The following is a 24,655-nucleotide window of genomic DNA, read 5'->3' as shown; positions in this document are numbered from 1 at the left end:
TTGACACTTAAACGAGGCCAACGGAATCGATTTTCCTCGCCGTCATTGATACACTCGCGAGACGGACGTCCGTCGTCGCGAAAAAAGAGAAACGGCACCTTAAAAAAAAAAAAGTCGCTATTATTATTACCTATATTATTGTGCTATTTTGCAGACGATTTTCGATCCTCGAGACTCGACGACGACGACGATAACAACGAAAATCGTAATATCATTCTGATGTAGGTATTCTGATCGGTTCAAACGGATTGACACCGCCTGTGCGACTCGCGAGAGAAACGCGTACGGTCGATAACCGTTGATGATGATAACGATAAATTAGGATTAATACACGATTTTGTCGTCGTCGTTTCGAGCCGTCTTTGCTCGGTCCATCGCGATTTCGATAGCCCAAAAATATTTTGCGATAGGTACTTGGCTGACGACGAGTGACCGCGGGTGTTCTAACGGATGCGGAATACCTAATCTGCGAATTTATTACGCGTCGATCGATCTTATTACGTGCAAAGGATTTGAATTCAAAGCCGACTACCACATTATTAATTACGATAATTTTTTTTTCACTCACTCCACTCGACAGGGGGACGATTATTTTATACGTTTGGATTGTACTTTATGTACGAATTTAATGTATCTACTACCTACCTAATATCTAATTGATATATTAAAATATAAATATAACGTGTTAACATTCTATGTATTATTGGAACACGCGTAATAATTTGTATTTCTATTGAGTCGAGTATTGTCGATATTAGGTGTGTCAATGCACAAGCCCGACAAGGACGCTCGTCGAATGGAAAAATAATTTAAAAATAGTTCTAGTCTAAATCCATTTCCAATTTCATTAAATTCTGGTCAGTCATCGACATTTTATTTAGAATTCAAGAGAGTTTATTATGTTTAAAACTTAATTATAATAAAATAATTGTTAATTGTTATAGATATATTGCTAAAGAAAAATTTAAATTAAGTCTAGTTTGGTTTTTGCTTCCACCACTTAAAAACTATCTCTGCAATTACTTTAGTTTGTAATAGTAATTAGTAATTAGTATAATACAAAATCAACAATACGGAGAAAGACTAAATAAATTTTCAAGGTCTCATACGAATATTTCGATGAATTCAAATCTGATTTCAGAATCCTTATCGCATCATTAAATTATTGCTCGTATCGATAAGATATAAAACTCTTCATAATGATAATTCTTAACTGACACACAATATTATACATGTTATATAATACTGCAGTAGACAATATTATTGCTGTAAATAACTTTTTCCAATTCTCGAGTTCACTGAACTAAATTTGGTTCAGTGCTCGAGTTTTAGTAATAATGATTATAAATAGTATTTATATTTTATAATCATAATTCGTTAATGAATGTTAAACTTAAGTAGATCACTATAATGGTTAAGTAAGGCACATTATAGTCTTAATTCTTTAGTACTCCACATGATAGCACGATATTTATGACAAAGAAAATTTTTTTTGCGTGATAATTAATATTTATTTAAAATAAAAAGTACCTATTCAATTGACAATTTTTAACCTGGGTACTATTTGTCTAAAATCTAAACCAACTTCAGCCATACCCTACAGCAGGAGGCAGGAGCAACTTCTGCTAAGGCATTAAAAATATTATCTATAGTGTCCTACTTCTGCAAGCTAAATATTATATGTGGTGATCAGATATTAATGTTTTATATTTATTATTATTATCAGATAAATCTATTGAAACTAATTAGTCTCTTTTTTTACGTGTTACCTAATCGTTTTCGTTAATTAAGTTAGGTACACGTGAACGCTCATTCTCTACAATGCAAGTAATAACTAATACATGGCCCAAAACTACAATGCATCAAAACAAATTTTTACTTTAATTTTTACCTGGAGAGACTTGACTGTCTTGAGTATTTATCATTATATATCAATAAAATATGATATGAAAACTTAGCACGAATTTATCCAGTCATCCCCTCTTCCAGAGTAAGTTATTGAAACTGCATCTATATTTGTCGTATTATCGTTTGGTGACTGACGGAATAATTATGACGTGCGTTAAAGCGTTGGTCGTTTCGAATGTTTCAATAATATTATTATTATTATTACGTTTGACGTCTGTGCCGCCGGAACATCGGTCAAAAGCGGATTCACAAACAATTTAATAATAATAATAATAATAATAATTTATCTACAAGGTCACAATATTCACAAATATTACACGATGTACGCGTACACAGTATATTAAAAAACGCAATTAGGAAATTATAAATTTATATTTTATGCGTACTTGTTATTATTTCCGGCTTGTCCTTGTGTCCAACAGATGTTGTCGCCACTGTTTCCTCGCTAGTCGTCGCTATTACGATGAGTACTGTGCAGACTAACTGATGAGTGGTGACTGCCCGCCTGCAATGTGCACAGGACGCGATCGGCCGGACGTGGTTCTCAGAACTTTTCCAAATGATGGATATAAATAGTTATTTTTATCATAATTTACTATTTCGAATTGTCGATATATTTATTTTTACTAAAGAGGACTCGATCATTCAATTGCCCATTGTTTCGTACGATAATAATTATATATTGTCATATCCAACAACGGCTATAAATAATAAATATTAAAATAAATATACCGGATTACATTATATTATATAGAGTATAGACAGTAACAATGTCAACATTTTTTTAGACCTTGTCTGTGTTAATGAACAAAATTAAATATTAAAAATCATGGAACTCTCTGCAATTTACATAAAACAGAAGGTTTTGAGAATATCTCTACACTTCATCATTTAGGTAGTTATTGAGTAAATCACGTACTGTCATATGGTATTCAAGTAGGGTGAATACGCGAGAAAGGGATATGATTATATCTTCCGAGTTCACATGTGTTTTTTTTATAACTGGCACATCCCGTATTATCAATTAATAGATATATTAATAAACAGAACAGTTACAACTTTAATAATATCATAACATAAGGAAATTATTAAAAAAAAAAGTGAAAAGCTATTTATTAGATTATTTATAGTATAAGTAATAAATAAAACTATTAACCAAGGTGATATTACTTCATAATATAGGTAATATGTTATTTTCGATAAAAAAAAATAATGATAAGGTAACACGGTACCTATAGGTACTGCATAATGTTTTAAATTGTATTACTATAAGACGTTATAATATTACATTATTACCTACATATATACTGTACAGTTATACCTTGGTTAGGTATAGTAGAATAAACTAGTATAGATTATAGTAAACTTTGTAGTGAACCACCACTGTAACAACTAATATATTAAATTGTTATTATTCCGTGCTTTCGTGGTCGGTATTATTGTATAAATTTAAATATTTTATGGTTAAAATGGTTTAATATAATATTATAAGTGTACTAGTGTACAACTGGATACATCACACATGCATAATAATAATATGTAAAATAGTAGCAGTATATACTTGTATTGCAATTTTAGAGGAACTTACAATACATACAAAACAATTTTTTAGATAATATTCATTTAAAAAATTTTTAAGTGATATAGCTATGTATTCAAAGGTTCATTATATTTAACGACATAAGAGAAAATGTAGAAGTAAAATATGATTTATAGTGTACGTCATGATGGAAAAAAAATCACATAAATAAACGAGTACCTACTATCTACCCTACTAAAAGTAAACATTGAATAATAGTAGGTATAATGACTAATGATGTTACGGTTAAAATACGAATCCTGAAGTTGAACCCGAATCAAACTCTTTTTAATTTTAATTAAAAGCACACCAAATTGTCCAAATGTCTAAAAATGATCGTAGGGCTTATACTTTATATTATACATAATATCTATATTATTCAAAACTCATCTAAGACGAAAAATATGTTTTTAACCATACATGTAACCAGAGTTGTGCCAAATTTATTCAAATTAGATATGTTATTAGATAGAGTATTCAAATTGAAAATTATTACTGAAAATGTTATTTTCCGACCAATTTCCGTGCGGTAAATTATAATTGCGATCAATTGGTTTGTGAACAATAATTTGCGGTAAATTGTTTACGATCAATTGACGTGTATTCCGTCACAAAATAGGTACATAAAAAATGCCTGTTCTTTTATATATATATATATAGGTATATAAGGATTATTAATCATTATTTATTGTCATGGAAACAATTGGGACAGACAGACAGACAGGGCTTTTACCCTTTAAAATACGAATTTCGAAAAATCCTCTCTTAGTGCGCCTATTCATAATAATAAGTAGGTACATTTACTGAAAATGTCAAATAAATCGGTTCAGTAGTTTTGTGGCTGCACGTTGATTCTACCCTTCATTTATATATAAAGATTATAGATACACATATGCCCGCCAACAACGGCTAAAATAATCAAAAAACGAGTACTGTCATAAAGCGTGGAATAACATTTTGTTGACTTATATATTCGTGTACCTAGGAGACAATTTCTTGGCGATGAGTAGTATAATATACGCAAATCCTAATAATATAATATAATATAGGTAATCATATATCGTATCGAGTCATAGCCGTGTGACCGACCGTGCAAACCGTTTTTACTAGTTTTAAAATACCTATACGATGTCGAACATACAAGCGTGGACTTTTTAAACCCATATACTACTGGCATATTTTAAATCATCGTAGACATGAAATCTGAGGTTTGTAGACGAACAAATTCAAACCCATGCACAATTATTGTGTACCTACCGCGAACAAATCATATCCGCTGCGCGTGCCGTACTGGACAGTTTTACATTTCTACGTTTTTACAGTTCTATACAAAACGGTCGAATCAAACCCGCCAACACGAATCGTATTATTATGCCACCACAAAGTTCGAACGCAATGCACTATAGTTTCAAATAAAGTTACGGCGATTGAATATCGTAGCACTGTGTTGCAGGTAAACTTTGCGCTACGTAATCACTCATAAATTACACGAACCGGCGGGAGAATGAGCGATTGCGGTCTGCTGTATAGACGAAAGACGTATAATATTTATAAAATTACAATACTAGCTAACCCCGTGCACTTCGTTGCCCGTTAAAAATGTCAACTCTATAATATGATTCAAACTTTTTTTCATTCTATAAATATAAATGAAAGTTTCCTACTCATTATTATCAACGCAGAGCCGAAACTATTTCTTATCAGAGTTATCGACTTTAAATTTTGACGATAGATTAAGCAATGTTTAAAATTTTAATTTTCATAAGATTAAACACGTAGGTATTGTTCTAGTATCCCGTCATCTCCACGGTGATTTCAATTGTTGAATCATTTGTGCGTGTGTTATTCACATAATGGATCTCATGCAGAAATTCAAATTTTTCAAGTTAAAAAAAAAATAGTTCTTCCAACATTTTCTTTCGTAAAAGCTTTTTTTGGCAAATGGCAATTACGAACAATTGAAAAAAATGAGTCAAATCGACCCAGCCGTTATCAATAATAATTGATGAATTATTATAAACATTTTCACACCATTTATACTACGTTAATAATCGGCGAATAATGTTAATATTTCAATTTAACATAATTTACCGTTACATATATATTACAATATTATTATTATAGGAAGCTAGTATTACCTATATATATTACTTATATTTTTTTGGTTGTAAAAGTAATAATGCTAAGTTTTTCAGACACGTTGTACCTAAACGTCTATATACCTACCTATACGCTCGTTGCCTGGTTGTTGTCTAACATTATAGGTATCTATATAATAATAATTGTACATATAGATGAGTTTGTTGTTATCAACATAATATTAAACATTTATAAATACTTACTTATATTCGACAAAGCTGTTACGATGGCAACTACCCTTGTGGCCAAATATACATTTGAACATATAGTTATTTTACGTATCGAGTTATTATTTGTCTCTGCACAGTTGTTGTATACACTTTAATTAGATGTGATATGAGTTATATAAAATATAAATATTTTTTGATTTCATTTGCGAAGAATGTACTTAAACACAAATCATACGATTCACCAAATAATCAAATAAATACGTTAATCTTATTTGTTTTACATTACTTAGTGAAAAACATATTATATCATAAGATTTATTTGTCTTATTTGTATTTTCTGATTTTTTTAACATAATTTTAAAATATATTGTTTTTTTTAACCATATACATTGTACATTAATGGCACAATAAGCGTGAGTGCTATTAAAATAATAAAAAGACACTTTTCTTATTTTTTGAAGAAACCATCCAGCAACAAAACTTTGGTGGTAAATATTTATAACTGATTATAATAGAAAATATGTCATCGAAAAAGAAAATCAATTCATTATCAAAGACTAATAACGAACATTCAATGGAACAAACCACTTCAATTGATTTAAATAATTTTAATACTGGTAAGATATTTATTCTATATAACTATATAATACATTTGTAGATACATTGTATTTTAAGAAAATAATTTTCTGAGGTGTTAAATTTTTATAATCGACAGAGACAGCTGAAATTCACACGGATGATTTAAAAATTGTGTTCATACCTAAAACTTTACACGAACATTTTGAATGTGTCATAGGAAAACATGTTTTCATAGATAAACCGTGGACAAAAATATCTCGTAAAAAAATTATTGATAATTTACAATCGCAAAATACGGATTCATGTTTTTGGCAATTTCAAAATGAAATTGAAGTAAAAGCAAATAATTTATTATTTTCTTCTTGCACATATTATCAAAAATATTAAATTTTTATTAATACGTTTATATTAATATTTTTATCAGGCCATTACAAATGATTACGTTTTAGTTGGGTATAAACCCTTTAGTAGTACCGATGAGGAATTTTTAATATGCACTACGGATAAAGCTAAACAGTTTATCGAAGAAACGCAAGTCCAAATAGAAGGTAAAATTAAAAAAAAATTTGAGCGGTCAATATGTCGTATACCGGGTCCTTGGGAATCCAAAAGCAGCGATAAAGACATCGAAGAAATAAAACCAGTACAAACACGTGAAAAGGTATGTTCATTTATAATATTATATACCTACTAGATCAGTTTTATAAACTTAAATCGCTGATGAAATCATATATGTAAACATTTTATTTCTTCGGGTACATCAATTAAATTATAATTTATATAATATATAATGTAAGCAAAAAGTGAAAACATATTTTATACAATACTAATACTACTTTCTTAATTAACTTGGTAATTTTTTTTAATAAACATAAATGCACATTATATTTGTGTATGTATTGTTGTACAAAACAAGTAGTCAATTTATATCTCGAACTAATAACTTAAATAAATAACAAATTAATTAAAAATTGACAGATAACTTACAAATGGAAACTTCCGGCAGAGAGACTTCAAGCTGAAGCAGAATTTGAGGACTCGCTATCAAAATCTGTAAAAAATGAGTATGTGAAATTAGAACCACGTCCAAAAGAAATATTCAAAAGTAGTGATGCTTTAACAATGGATTCAAGTGTTCAAGTAATTTACTTAAATAAATATTTCATTAAATAATAAGAATGAGTATTTTAAACTTTAAATAAATTATTATTCCTCATTGCTTAGGCTGTCAGACAAATGGTCAATAGAGAAATGCAGACAATTCCAAGAATTAAATATAATAAATGTATTCAGTCAGTTGCCGTTGAAGAGGACATGTTTCAATTACAACCTCAAATTACATCAGAAAAAGCTCTTGATGAATTTTTAAGCAAACACGTTCCTAAGTAAATATTTGTCATATTTTATATATTATAATAACGGAATTTCATAAAAATGAAAATTAATTTAAATCTATGTAATACGTTTTCTATTTATTATTATTACACAACGATATTCCAAATAAATAAATAATAAAGAGCATATTAAATTATAAAGTAGCCACGTACCTAGTAATATTTATACAAAATATACAAGGTTTTTCAAATTTAGTGTAACAAAAATAGTGGAGATCACGTAAGAATCAATAAAATGCCCATAATTTTTTTCACATAAGAAATTTGGAAATTTCTACCTATGTCTGTATATGCAAGTATAAACACCTAAAACGTTTATACTTCGTAAAACTAATATATTATTAGCAAATATTCCAGTTATAGTACATAATATATTGAACATTTCAGAATATTAATTATAACATGCGTACTATAATATTTTTATAAATCAAGTTTAGTGAATCAGTTACATTACAATGAGTTATACGATTTATACCGCGATGACTATAAACTTTTAAAAAATGAAAATGAAAACGAAATCGAACAAACCTCCAAAGTTATAAAACTTCTACCCGGATATCAGAATGAAGTATCCAAAAAAAGATATGTATCTTGTCAAACTTGGCATCCTACAATAGCGGGTACATTGACCATAAATTAAGGAAATTTTATACGATAGTATTTTAATATGTTAATTTCTTTAGGTATTTTTGCAGTATCGTACATGATCAATAGTAATGAGTTATATAAGACAGTGAGTTTAGAAACACCCGATGAAAAAATTACCAAGTCGACGGTTAAAGACGAAAAATACGGTATATCCTACAGCGATGATGATATCGACACAGATTCTTACAGTAACCGACCAGAAGCTAAACTTTTAGATGAGAATTATAAAGAAAAAATAATTTCTTTGTTAAATAAAGAATTTGTACAGGTAAAATAACATATTATAATTAAATTAAACTTAGTATTAAATATTGATTATTTTAACGTGAAGAGGATGAGGATAATCCAATTAACCGAGGATGAAAAAAATAATCAACAATATAGCCATGACATTAGTAAAGAGTTACGAAAATCTTTAATTTATGTTCCTCATGAACAGATTTCCACGTACAATGATCTTCCACTTGTAAATTCAAGTATGCAATTGCATCTTAAACGTCAATATAAAAGCAACAAAATATTCCAATAATGATAATATGATAATAATAAATAACTTTTTGTTTTAATTAATAGATAAAAGAGCTTCAATTGATGAAGAAATAATTATCAAAGAAGCTCAAAGTGAACTAACTAGTATTGATGTTTTGCCAAGTGTAAATAAACAGTACCAATTAATTTGTACAACGAGCTTTCCACGGATGAAAATGAATATGAAGCACAAAATATTAAGATGCATGACAGGAAAAAATCTACGAATATGATGTGTATTATAGACAAGAATGAGTGTAAAAATGATATGGACGTAATAGATCATCATGATTCTGATACAGAGAGCTTTTACAATATTTGGGGTGAAGATGAAGAATGGTTGTATGATAACAAACTAAGGAACACTGTTAGAAATATACATAGGTAAATGTTTGTACTTTCATTAATTATTTTAAGCAAAATGTAAAAATATTATTATTATTTTTTTTAATAGGGAATTTAATAAAAAATATGACCGAGAAGCAAGAGAAGAAAAATTGTTCAGACTTTTAAAATCCGAAGCCAAGTTCACTGAAAAAAAAAATAAGTAAATTTTCTTTAAAAGTATATTATTATAATTTACAATTATATATACATGATTGAAAAATAATATAATTATTTATTTTAATTTAAAATATAGACTTGATAATATGGAGAAAGAGAGAATGAAATTAACCAAAGACATGTTTGAAGCTGGAGATACGTGTCAAAAATTAAAATATCAACTAGAATTTAAAAGTAGAAAGAGAAGAAAATCTTCATCAAAACATAAATCATTAACAAACGATGAAGTACCAAAGAATAAACTTGAAAATATACCAATAATAGATGATCATAATAACTCTGTCTTCATTTGGTCAATTAGTGACAATATTTTTCCAAAGGTATTTATTATTGAATATTCAGTAATAAACTATATTAAAATATTGTTCATTGAATAATAATTAATAAGCCACAGTGTCTTAATTATTTTACAAAATATTTGTGACATGTTATTAAGCAATATTTTAATTGTATTGTGTAATATTAATTATATTAGTTCTATTAGAATTACATACCTCTGTATGAAAAATAAAAATAAATATTTATAGTTGAGATTGGAGAGTGCCAAAGAAGTGCGTTGTATTGAATTTAACCCTAGACACGGCAATACTGTTGTAGGCGGATTAAAAAATGGGCAGATTAGCATATGGGACATTAAAGGGAAATTGGAGATGACAGGTTTAAATGATTTAAATATGTCAGAAAAAGAAAAAATACATCGCAAACACCTGGTAAAAATTATTAACAGATAGTTATATTAATATTATCTCATACGAGTTACACATACAAAGTTTTAAATACATTTTTTTTTATAGTGGGAACACATGAAATGGTCATTAGACGTTGAGTTTGAAACTAGAATTAAACCAGCAGCACTAAGTGCGATTTTAGAATCTCATCTATCAACAGTGACTGCAATTCAATGGATTCATCCTATGAATAAAGTTAGTCAAATTAATTAAGTATTAGTGTATACATATGGTAACAAAACTGTTCCGTGTTGTCAAAAATCAACATGATAAAATAAAATTAAACTAGGTTAGGTAACAATATTAGATTATAGACGTCTTATAATATACTAAAAAATACGTAAAAAAATATCATTGACATTTTTCGCTTTAAATTAATTAAATCATAAAACAACGAATAAATGCCAGGATTTGTATGTATATTAAAAATGTGTTACATACATAAATTATAAAGCATTTAAATATTGTAATTTGAGAACCATTTATACAATCGAAAATATTATTAACAATTTTCAATTAAATTTACTGTGGTCGTAATATTTTCAAAAATCTAATGTGTAGGTTTTTAATTACAACTCGGCGAAGAAATGCTAATTTAATAATAAATTTACATTATTATGATTATTGATACAAGTGTATTATCAATGTATAACATTATGATAATAAGCCAATGGAAGTAATAAGTATAAATAATAACTTACTTTATAACTAGGTATTTAATAAATACAATTAATAATAATTATAATAAATTATAATCTACAGCGTTTATTAATAATATAATAATACTAGCACTATAACATTCCTTTTCCTGGTAAAAATGAACAAACATGTAAAATACAGTACTACACTTGCGTATTTAAGTTTTAGTTTATCACAATTTACGGGAAAAATTGTTACTTAAACCATTAAGTTATTAAGTTAATTAGAAAATTAAAATTAAATTACCTTAGTGTTGAATTTTTAATTTTTAATGATTAATATTATAAATAATATTAATATTTAATTTACATACTCATTTAGTGATTTAACAAATTAGATACTTACTAGCTAAGTGTCGTGTCAATGCCACTACCACTTATTATTTATTTATAAAGAAATAGGTATTATTGATATTTAATATTACATACAATGATGTGATTTGTTTGCTTATTATTATTTTTTTTTCAGATAACACCATTAGGAAAATTTATAAACGTTCAAGAAGGACAATTTTCTGATCAATTTTTTTCTGCTTCTATGGATGGAACTATAAAACTTTGGGACTTGGATTCGACACCAATTCCCAGAATTATTAAAAAATATTCAACTAACACTAGCATCAAGCATCCAGAAAAGCTAAACAACTATAGATCACCATTGAGCATTTATAACAACCGTTTAAAACCTTCGTATACGGTATTTACACACATATTAATTAAATATCAAGTATTAACATGTTAATACTATATTTTTCTCTTGAAACTAAAGACTGTATTATATGAGTTAAAGTTTTCATTGCAATTTTTTGTCGATAGTGCCTTATTTTATAGTATTTGAACCTTCAGGTGCAAATGTAAATACATTGATGTACCTATCTACTTAAACTTTTAAGCATTATTTAGTCATATTTTTTTCTCCATCTGCTCACGAAGACTGACTAAATAGAAAATTAGCTTGTTAAACTATAAGTCAATAAGATGTGATAATGGGAAATAATTAAATTTGTCACTAAATGTCACCAAATTAGATTTTAAATATTATAGTATGAAATAATGATATACAGCGTTTTTATATTATTTCAATAACCAAAAATATTTTTAATGGGTATTAAATTACTCGATATTTTCTGTACATCAAAATTGTAGAAAATCGAGAATTTTACGTATGCTTAGTAAACGCAATTAAATTTTCAACATTTTTAGATTGATTTTAAAATATTACTTATTCATACAGTTTTATATAGTACAGTGGAATTAATTCAAATATTGTGGATAACAATAATAATATTATATACACATATATATATATTATAGTTTAAGTTTAGCAGTACCTATTAATGATTATAAAACTATAATAGGTATTAATTACTGTAAATGACTATTGTAGATCATTATCAGAGAACTAGACAAGACAATACACAGTCCAATTACGGCGTTTTCTTTTGAAATACCTTTAATGCATTATAATTATACATCTGATCAACCACTGAGTATCGGACAACGACAGTTTGAATATGGTAAATTTTGACACTTAATAATAAAACAAATCATCAAACTATATCAAAATAATATGACTTATATTACTGTAGTGCCAACAAAATCGAATGATCCAAACCGTTTATTGGTTGTTGGTAGTATTATGGGTCAAATTGGAGTTGTCACTTGGAATGGTTATGATACACACCAGCAGGGTCGAAATAGTGAAGGTGTAAGCTGCATGTTAATATAATATTTATTTACAATTTGAAAATATAACTTTTAAATTTACAGAGTGCAAAAGTATTTGGTGGGGACAAGTGCACGATGGACCAATCAACTACATTAAGAGAAATGTATTTTATCCAGATATTCATTTAGTCTGTGGCGGACACGTAGTATCTATTTGGAGTCTGAGTTATAAAGTAAATTTAGATTATTATCAATAGAATAATATATTATAATAATTAATATATAATTATCAGAATGTGAACTGCATGCACAAAATACGGCATGCATTATTAGTTACCTATTACATTAGCAGTACATTCAAATATTTTAATCTAACATCCCAAACTAAAATTATTTATTTTTGATTTGATTATTATTAATGGTAAAAATAATATTTTCATATTTATAATATAGTTTTAATCGGAGCAATAAATTTGATAATGATGTGTGTTATTTTATTTACTTATGTTTTTGTGTCAGTCATCAGTTCACATTTTGGGTGGTAAAATGTATCAATTTTAAACTTTGACAGAGATTTCCGATAGCAAATTGGATCTAGTTATATAGTTGTATTATAATATTAAAATATAATTATAGTAATAACATTTTTTGGTCAGTCAAATAGTTTAAAAATTTGATACAATATCCCATATAAGTTTTTCTTATTACTGTATAAAAGTATAAAAATGGATAGATGAACAGAGAACAAAACCAATCAAAAAAATGAATATCCTTAACATTCATTTAGGAACTTAACATATACTTATCTAATATATTTGCACCGTTGTAACTTTTTATCTACAAGTGAATATCATTCGTATTTATTAATTAATTAGAAAATATATATTTTTAAATATTTTAATGTTTTTGTAATGAGATAGTAGCGATGCTTTGTATAACAGGCACTAAAATAATTATAGTGAAAAATACAACATTAAGTTTTTTTTCAAAAGTTAGTACAAAACCAAATACAAATAATTATTGTATTTATGTATTTTAATTTGTAATTATAGTAGTATTGGTTTCATAAATTATCTAGATATTTTTTAAGAAATAAATACGCCTTTGTTTAAGTTTAATAAAAACAAATTTTTACAATAAAAGAGGTACCATATTCAATTTTAATAATTATATTAAATTGTTTTAAACTTAATAATTAATATTCAAATAATAATAAAATTAAAGTTTGTATAAGTAAAAATAATTTTTCAAGTTATAATGATCTTACTTATATTACTATATAGTAATTACAATAAAAAATATTTTTAAAATAATAATAAGTTATTTCCCATCAGTCTTCATAATTTTAATATGTTTTTTAATCTTCAAAAATGTTCAATATTTATTCTTTATAGTTATTATAAATAGGAACTTTTTTTATAATAACGAAAAAACAATAATTGATTTTCTATTAGTATTGATCATTTTAATCATTTTTTCAGTCTTATAATTACATTCTTGATATTGTTATCAAATAAATAAATAAAATAAATAATGATTAAGTTTAATTGATCTAGGTTAGATCACATAAATTGATTTCTTTTGTCTTCACTCTCCTAACATAGTCATATAGATACAATTTAGTGTATATTATTTTGTATTCTTAAAAAACAGCTTTTATAAGTTTAATTATTAGCAATAACATTTTGAACTGCAGATCTTGAATTATTTACACACTGATTTTCCAATTTTGTCAACTAATCTTTCTTACATAATTTCTAATTATTTTTTTAAGTTGATACTTAAAGATGTAATAAGAATATTTATAAGTTGTATTTAATAATTTTTCAATGGTTATTTATTTATTAGGTAAGTATACCTAAAATAAATAGATATCAATGACTCTATCTAAATTATTACTTATTATTAATATTATTATTTTATTACCTATTACTTAATGACACAGTAGTTTGACATTTACTATCAACACAAACGAACTTCAATATACAATTATTAACATCCAATGAGCCAACTTTACACAGTAAAGTATTATTTTAAATTAAGGTGACCACATTTTCTGTTTTAAACAGGATTGTCTTATTTTTCGCAGTATATATATGTGTATAAGTATTATATATTATTTTATGTTTTGATAATCAATACATTTTTTACTTATTGTAAAAAAGTGTACTTAAAAAAAAAATTGTTACCCTATTTTAAATATTTATTATACAAATAATTAATCTAGATTTATTAACCAAATCGTGTTGTTATTAATATAAAATCTATTACACAAGTGCTCAAACCTCCAGTTACTGAAAACTTACGCCTTAGAAATAGAAACCCTTATCTGGATAACTAATAAGGTTTCTTCATTACGTTACAGTTTAATTTGTATAGTTAATGTTTGAAAATGTAATATACCTAATGTTTACATAAATTTATAATAGAACAAAAAGTGTAAAAAAATGTAAAAACACTATAACTATAGCTAAGGTTAGGTTAACTCTATAACTGTTAATAGACTTTCAAATTTGAACGAAACTAAATATTTTAACAAATTAATAATGAATTTAGTATTTTATTTTAATTATTTAAAAATGTTTTTCATATTTACCTACTTGAAACTTTTAACATATATTATTGTTTATTTTGAACATAATAATATTTTCAAATTTCATATTTTCGTAAAAAAAAATTAACGAAAAAAAATACTGTATTTGTAATAAAATAGATTAATTTTAGAAGAATAAAAATATATTTAATATAATGTACTGATGGAGGGAATTCGTTCAGAATTATTTTTCGTATGCAATGATTTATCTATTATTGAATTAAAGTTAGCATAACATATATTATAGTATTTTATTTCTCAATTACAAGGGTAAATTAATACCTATAGTGAATACCACTCCAGATATACTTAATTATTTTTTCGTATCATTTTTAAACATAGTTCTGTATATTATAGGAGAGTAATTTTAATCAGTTCGTAATATTTTTATGTTTCTTAAATAAAATATATACTATAATATTATAAACAAAACATTAAATATACAAAATTAATTTTTATGTATAACAATAATAAAAATTTCAAAAATATTGGACAAACTTAATCTACTCCGTTAACGTTAACGTACTTAATAAAAAAAAATAATATTCAAATTAATTGACATTATTTGTTATAAATTGTATTATTATTGGCTTATTAGTAAGTAATTCAGTGTTTTTATTAAATAAAATAGAATTGTTAACATGAATTAAAACTATAAGTTTATTTTAGGGTGGTCCAGTTTGGTGGAAGCGTTTCAACGATTTAACAAACAGCGTTTTATGGTCTACTATTCATCCTGCAGAATTTCGAGTGTCTTTTAATACCGATGGAGTTTTACAATTTTGGAATTTCATGAAACATACTCACAAGCCTTACTATACAACAGATATTTTTCTCAGTGATGGACTAATAGCAAGTAAGTATTTTAAAATTATAAATAATATTATGTATAATAAATACATAAATATAATAATGTTAATCATAATTTTAGATTGAATATTAATATAAAATATTAATAATATTATATATTTATAGCATTATCAGCTCCATATTCACCAATACATTTCATTGATACCAAACGGTTAATATTTAATGAAGGTATACACGAAGTATTAAATTATAAAAAAAACGAATTGATCAGCTTTTCGGATGCTAGTGGGACAATTATGATGATGACCACAGATGCCGTGGTAATGGAATCAAATACAATAGAAGAGGTTGGACGAGTATTTCAAAAGGAGGTGGTTTGGAGAAAAGAATTGGATGCATGGAACAGTAAGTGTAAAGAAGAATTCAGATCGATGGCAGAACACGATGAGAATATTCGAGATTATAGGAAAATTAAGTCACATGTACCAGACTCGGTTCATAGTGACAACATTCAACCAACATTGTCACAAGAACAAATAAAAAAAAAAATTTTTGATGAAATTTATAAGTAAATAAATAACTGTTTGTATAGTTATTCAATTAAACTTTGACTAAATATTTGAAATTTAAATAAATAATTTCAGTTGGTGTCTTAACCGAAAAGGACCACAAACACGTTTGGGTAAAATGAGAGACAAATATTTACAACGAGAAAGGCGACACATGATTGAGGCCATGATGAAAAAAAAAAATATTGATCAAAAACAGTTAGAAGAATATTTTAAAGCAATCGAGGATAACAAGTATGACAAAGATGATATTACAAATATGAAATTCGAAGCCAATGAATCTTATAGAGACATCGTCAACAAAATATTATCTGCAGAACAAACAAAAGAATATGTATAATAATTGTGATTTTAAACTTAACTAAATTTAAACTTCTCTAAATTATTATAAAAATATATTTATTTATAGATGTTAGATATTAATTCAAAAAGTGACGAGTCGATTGACATGAAGAAAATAGTTGAACACATTCAAAAACTGTTGGTGACTGATATTGTAATTGAAAAAGAAAAGCTAAGTAATTATATAAAAAATAATCCATTTAAAGCTGATCAAGAAGACTGGGCCCAAGTAATCGAATTCGCAGAAAAAAACGTTAGAGATAGATTAAACGATCCAACTCTCTTAAAAAGTCCAGCATTACGGTAATGTATTAACCAACAATCAGAAAATACAAAATTTATACTATGATGAATGCAAATTTATTTTATATCAATTACATTTAATTAAACAGTTTTTATTTTATTTATTTTTTTTATAAAGTTTGATGCGTCGGGAATGGGCTAAAAAATACATTAACGAAGGTTATAAAATTAAAGAATGGAAGACTCGGAAAGATGAACACGAGTGCGATCGATACAATATAAGGAACAAAAATATAGACATATTAAGAACTATGTATGGAAAAAGTTACAATCCGTTCTGGGATAAGGACTTGCGACCACAGAAAATGAGAGATGCCGTCCGGATGCGATTAACCGAGGCAGTGGATAACAGCGATGGAAGATTGCAGGAAAATTATTTTGAAGGAAAATGCGGTAACTAAAAATATGTAATATACAAAATAAATTATAAAAAAAAATATTATTTCATAGGCGAAGACAATAACTGTTATACCAATTATTTATCATTAATGGGCCAAAGACCCATGTCCAGTTTTTCCGAAGATTATTCGGGTGTCTCTGAAAAAGAAATATCGGTAGACAATGACGACGAAAACGAAACACACGCTATTGAATTTTATAGTTTCAATAGAAATAATGATAAAGCAAAAACTAAAGATCCATATAAAAATCAACGGTTGTACAGTGAATGCGACGAGAATCAAGATTTAGAAACAGTTGATGAACAAGATCACGAAGATGAAATATAATTATTAATAGCTTTGAACGCATTCAATGAAAATTGAAAACGATAATTTAAGTAATACTATATTAAATAATTTTATACTAAACATTATGAATGTACGTCTTAAAAAAATTATTAATTTACTATTTTTATTTAAAAAAATACTTTTTGAGTATAGGTACCTATTAAAATAATTTATAGTTGTTTACTTTATACACTCATAGTATAATAATATAGCATGTTGATTTATATTTTATTATATTAAAATTATTTTGATAAACAGACAGATTATTATTATCATTATGTATTAACTGTTTGATTTTTATATGGGCCTTAAGAATTTCAATGTAGGTATCTACTAAATAGTTTTCTTTTTGATGTAGGTACAGAGCCACACTAATTTTAATATTCTACATAATATCACGACGAGATATGATATAGATATAAAATAATAATTTTTTTTTTGATTTTTCCTGAATAATTTTGTTACAAATTTTTTTTATCTTTAATCGTAACTCAAAACTGTTAAAAGAAAATAAGATTAAAAATAAATATTATTTCTTCCTGTAAATATTTACATAAATATAACAAACATTAAACAAATAATTATTCAAGAATATAATGTCCAGTATTTTGACTTAGTACCTATGTTTGATATTTTATCTGTTCAATGTTTCAATGAATTTGTCTTTTTGTAAATTAAGTGCAGTTTAAATTTAATTTGGTAAGTATTTTTCTGATATTATTTTATCAAGTATACAAAAAAAAAAAACAATAATTATTTTCAAACAATTAAATGAATGAAATAACGGTTGTATTGTTATACTAGTAAAATTACAATTAGAACTCGTTATAATTAATAATATTATTATTTTTAATATTTTAAAATACTAAGATTAAAAATTAATGTAGATACAGTAATTTTGAGCTCGTGTTACAACTTGTTAAAAAATATTATAAAAAGATAGGTAGGTAGGTATTACATGTCAATCGGCGTGTGCACTATTGCCCCTCATTCCAGTTTATAAATGTATTTGAATTATTCTAATGAACTAAAGATTTGATAAGTATATAGACTGCACAGTTAAAAATTACTATGTGGACAGCTCTCAGCTATAGGTAATTAGATGCGTAAAAATGTTATCTTTTACAAGGGGAGGAAGCTGCAAGGGGTGAAGTTTATTCCTTAACGGCCTAACATTTAGAGGACGTCCCATGAATCAGGCTTGACATATTTTATTAAACATACAAGCTGGGCTGTTGTAGTTTATAGTTGAAAGCTCCAAACAAAAAAAAAAGTTCTACTAAAGAAAATAAAGTCCAAAAAAATTGACCAATGCTCTAACAGTAATCAATAAATTAGATCGCTACTCAATCTCAATGTGATTCACAGCCAACTATTAACTCTAACTTCAAACATTTTTGGTTGTAAATTCTTAAATCTTAATCGATCGTTGTTGGGTTTACTCGTATATACATACTCGTTGACAAGCAATATAAGTAATCACTATCCTACAATCAGATATTATCTAATTATTATTAGTATTTCTCATTTTATTTGGTAATTAATGTGAATCAGTAAAAAATGATAATGTTCATTATTGGTATCTATTATTTTTAACTACCTATACCTTCAATCCTTGACAGATATATTATTAATATAAATTATAATTGGATAACTGAAGAATTTCGCCAACGACCATACCACGTTGAATACACCAGTTCTCGTCTGATCACTGAAGTTAAGCAACGTCGGGCGTAGTTAGTACTTGGATGGGTGACCGCTTGGGAACACTGCGTGCCGTTGGCATTTTTTTTTATTATTGCAAAATAATGATCAATTATACACGCCTTTAATTTAAATTTTGTAGTTATTATATCATATTTTGTTCTGCGGGATTTGTCAAAGCCCATTTTCGTGACCAGTGAAATAATATGTTTTTAAATAATACGAAAAATATCTACATAACACAAATACCAATTTTTATTTAGTTACAACTATTACTTAAGGCAAACTAACTTTTAACTTATATAAATTGGTAAAATATCGTTATTTTAGTTTAAATATCGATTTTCATCAGAAATCTAACTTCATAATATACTATACCTAGGAAAAAAATAGATCTATACAATTTAGTCGATTTTTGATTGGTATTAAACATTTTTATCAATTAAAAAAAAAAAAATAAATTCGAAATACCTATAAATAGCTAAACATTAATAATCTAAATATTTTTAAAAAATGAATATTAAATAGGTACATTTATAGAAAATGATATTTTCAATAATAGTTTTTATTATTATTCTTACTTAGAAGTTTCTGAGATTAATGTTTTTTTGAATAATAACAAAACAAATAAACCTTCATTATACAATATACATATTTTGGATATCCAATGTTGTCATAAATTGAATTATAAACACTCATAAAAAATTATGTGGCTTTATGGTTAACTTTTTCTAATAATAATAACTTATGATGGATTTTTCATTAAACTGTTGAGCTTTTTTAAATAAAAACTTATCATACATAAATTATATTAAATCTAAATAAATCCGAATATTTCATATATTATCTACTATGAATATTACTATTAAAGTCAAAATGTTAAAAAAAATAATTTTTTCTACGCTTGAACAATTTTTTTATAATTACATTTGGTGAAAATTTTAAGTTAGTGGGATATTATTATTGAATCGGTCTGTATTGTAATATATAAATATTACAGTGTTATGTTCTAATAAATGTATAAAGTAGATTCCAATTATGGGCGTACTTAGAAAATGTGAAACCAAATGCAAGTAACAAAATTAAATATAAATGTCACTATTATTAAATAATTAGAAGGCCTTTATTTTACTTATTTTATTTTACTACAGTATATTTGTTAATAACCAAATTAACTGTAGGTAGTTATTCTATGAATCATGAAAAACCGCTGCTATGTTAAAGAAATACGTGTCTTATAGCTTCCACCATAACAAAATATTCCTAAATAATTGTATGTTATAGGCTTTAACTTATAGCTTATTAATTGTAAATAATTGTAAGTTTATCTAGGAATTTTTAAGCTGATAGTTAAAGAGAAGCTGATGAAGTTTGGGCATCATCCCTTTCCTCCCACACAGAAAAATCATTTACGGCTTCAACAGCTCTTCGTGTGGCTAATTTCCAAATTCCATCATCATACTTACAATTACTTTTAAATAAAAAACTAAAATCATATAAGTAATAAGTTTGCATACGAATTCATGCTAATTACTTACTAAATATTAGCTGAAAAAAGTTTGAAAATTTTAATTTTCATCGGTAATGTGCAATCTCATAACTATTATAGTTTCCGAGATAAATTAAGGTTTAAAATTTTACGATTTTTCCGTGATAAAATGCGTAATATATAAATATTGCTTAGTTTTAAATATCAACCGGCATACTCATTTCAATATGTGTAGTAATAATATTTTTTCAGTTTTACTATAGTACACTGAAAATCATCTGTGTAGTAATAATATCTGCTATTACTTAATATATTACATTATTACTTATTACGACTGTAGCCCACAAATAATAGACTGTAGTACAATATTATTTTTGGCATCTAATAATATTTTAACACTACTATTGTTACTGACTTACTGTTTTTGTTATAATCAAATTAATTTGAAAAATTATTTTCAATAACATTTAAAACTAATCGTAACACAAACACATTAATAGTTTCATACTGTTAAATTAAATTAATATTAATATTATATTGTACGTTTTATTATTTTTTTGGAGTTTGAGATAATTTTTGGACTTAATGTAAATTATATTTTCATACTTGGCAGTTTAGCGATATAATCGTTGATTTTGTATACGGGTCGAGTATAGTTCACATTGACCGATTTTATACTTTGACCTTAACACACATTGCATTTATTATTACCAATTTACTTTTATATATTATACGTATTGCAAATTATATCGATATAATAAAAAACTATTTCCGTTATTATCAATTTTTAAAGGATGTCTGCGTTAGATAACAACGGTGACTTTTCAGTGTCCGTAATATTATATAGTACCATAATATATGAATACAGTACACTATTACAAAACTGCACTTCCGATTTCTAATTTTGTAGTTTCAAATTGTTTAGATTAGGTTATCTATAATTAAATATAAAACGAGGCCTATATATCTGATGTGTCCTATATTAGTTTGATTTATTTCTAAGAAAGAACAATATTGCGTGTTTGCTTATTCAGCCTACCGAGTGATATGAAAAAATACAAAAAAATTGATAATAAGGTACCTAAGTGACTTTTTAGTGTGTGACAAGTGACAACTAACAAGTAAATTAATAGTAAAATATAAGTATTACATATTGTTGTATATTATGCAAGTCTAAACTGGAAATTGTATACCTAGTTTCATCTACAAGCTACAAAAAACATAATATAAATGTAATGATATATTACTCGACAAAACTTGGAAACTATATAGGATTTTGGTTAAGCCGATTTTGATTTATTAAAAAGCTTACTGTCGAGCTACTTTCAATACTTCAAAAACTGTTATAAATTATAATAATAAATGTCGTTTTTACGACCACCGATAGTACGAATAACTTGGTCCAAAATATAGTAACATTTTATTTTAACTAATTTAAATTTATAAATGGATCAATTTTAGATTTCGTTTTAAAAATTAAAACCCTTCAACTTAAGTCCTACTGTTTAGCCAGGCGATAAGGTGTAATTAATACTACCATTTAAGATGATAATTGCAGTCCCTTTATCCTTAATAATATTTGAAGAGTGCCTAGTTATATTATATAGCTGATGAATTAAAAATATGATTTCAAATAGAATTATAATTTTATACACGTATTTTCTGAAAGTGCAGGTTTTGAAAATAGTAATAATACAAGTGGCATAAACAGTATTTCATTTGAAATAGTAGGTGTGTCATGTAATACAGCTTTATACAAGATTGAATATTAACGAGTTAAAAAGTACTCTGTATAGATAAAAACAAAAATGTATAATTAGTTTATAGTTTAACGTAAGCTATTTGACATATTTTAAGTACTAAATTGTAAGCTATCAAAGTGTTGAATGCGTAAATTCTAGATTTCAGTAGTTGAAAAAATTATGTATTCAAAATTAAAAATCTCTACAGACAGGAGATTAAAATTTTAATCAAAAACATTAGTTAAAAATATTTCTCAATAATAATATACAGACGAAAGAGACGGTGGTCTCTTATATTAACATAAATGATTAATAACTTCTGTTTGTAGGATTCTATCAATGGATGGCATCTATATCATGTTTATTGACAAACTATACACGATTATAAATATTTTTAGTATCTATATAATATATGAAAATAAGCTGAGACAACAGTTTTTATTTTTATTTTTTTCATTACTCATTAAATTACAATAATAATTTCTTTAATATAAGTAAGTCAACCAAAAATGTTTAATTGACCATAATTATTAAAATCATGATATTGAATATCAACAAAATAGTTATTCGAGGAATTGATCTAAGGTCGTTTAATGTGTATTCGCATTTGAAAATATATACCTAATCGCGTTTAAGACGTTTGTCTTTTCATTCATACTATATCAGCTATGTGTACGTACTTGTGTGTGTGAGCACATTTTGATTTTATTCTAATTTCGTGAATTGCGATCGAAGCGCCGTAGACGCGAAAAAGTGATGTCCAACGCGGAGCTCCACTACCCCGAGATCAAAAGTGTCCTGCTCTACGGAATGAATCGGTCAGACTGGTGTTACGCAAAACTTCGATTTGTGTTATCGATTTATCATTCAAATTTTAACAAACGAGTTAACTCGCCCAACTTTGCATATACGTACGTAACACGCATTACCCATTTTATATTTGCCTATATTATTATTATGTAATCCGTGCGGTGCGCGCACTAGACTGGAGTAGAGACCTATCGGACAAAGAGAATATTCTACATTGTGCTATACACTGGATAAGTATAACAATACGAAATTCGGCGTACAATACAATAGGTACTGTGCAGGTATTATTATGTTACTATCATTCCGGTTTATGTAATTCGTGAATCGCGGCGGCGTTATTGTGGGTGAACACCGCCGATATTATATGACGTATCGTCCATCACTCTATCACGTCATTTATCATACAGGAGAATTGTCTTAACAAGTGTAATAATAACCACTAGGCAATATCTAAGAAAACGCAAGGCATTTTCAATTTCTTTTTCAACTGTTTTATTTCCAAAGACATAATCATGATGATGTATCGCCTTCGGGCTTACAAATCACCACGTATATATAATTCGATTATATACGAGTAGAACAGCGAGCATAGACGTATGTAACTGTAGTTATTGATTAATAATCGTATAAGATTTACAACGATGACATTAACAACACTGTTATACGCACACGAAAATATTGTGTCGATGCGCGTTTTTTCGTTTCTCACAGCATCAGCTGTACGCCTTATATTCAGACGTTTAGCAAAACAGTAACGGCATATACGTCGCATATTAATAATGATATGTTTTATATAGACTCTAGTCCGATGCAATAGTCGCACAGATAAACAATAATGTAATTTACTGCGTTATCATGCGTTATATATGCATATATATATATACTCAGAATCACTGCGCACTGCATATATAAATATATTATAATGTCGTCTTACCGCGCATCATGTTAATATTTATCGCATA

General features: G+C 26.5%; 1 protein-coding gene and 1 non-coding gene across 2 annotated transcripts; both read left to right on the top strand.

Annotated features, from left to right (window-relative positions):
- Positions 1–5,828: 5,828 nt before the first annotated feature.
- On the top strand, positions 5,829–18,177 carry LOC114122518 (dynein axonemal intermediate chain 3-like). Its single transcript, XM_027985201.2, is given in 24 exon segments — positions 5,829–6,413; positions 6,512–6,708; positions 6,800–7,036; positions 7,354–7,515; positions 7,600–7,760; positions 8,202–8,389; positions 8,453–8,685; positions 8,749–8,893; positions 8,991–9,089; positions 9,092–9,329; positions 9,400–9,492; positions 9,586–9,829; positions 10,037–10,219; positions 10,304–10,432; positions 11,405–11,632; positions 12,323–12,452; positions 12,525–12,641; positions 12,706–12,836; positions 15,866–16,052; positions 16,172–16,574; positions 16,651–16,909; positions 16,985–17,220; positions 17,339–17,613; positions 17,671–18,177. Coding segments are annotated over 24 exon segments (4,650 nt in total). The 5' UTR covers positions 5,829–6,316; the 3' UTR covers positions 17,949–18,177.
- Positions 18,178–19,614: 1,437 nt separating this feature from the next.
- On the top strand, positions 19,615–19,733 carry LOC114122527 (5S ribosomal RNA). The gene has a single exon (XR_003592289.2). It is a non-coding gene; the product is annotated as a 5S ribosomal RNA (ribosomal RNA).
- Positions 19,734–24,655: the final 4,922 nt, after the last annotated feature.

The sequence above is a fragment of the Aphis gossypii genome, chromosome X (genome assembly GCF_020184175.1).
Source record: "Aphis gossypii isolate Hap1 chromosome X, ASM2018417v2, whole genome shotgun sequence".
Taxonomy (NCBI): domain Eukaryota; kingdom Metazoa; phylum Arthropoda; class Insecta; order Hemiptera; family Aphididae; genus Aphis; species Aphis gossypii.
The sequence above is the reverse complement of the archived record's forward strand: the minus strand, read 5'-3'. Positions and strand labels throughout refer to the sequence as shown.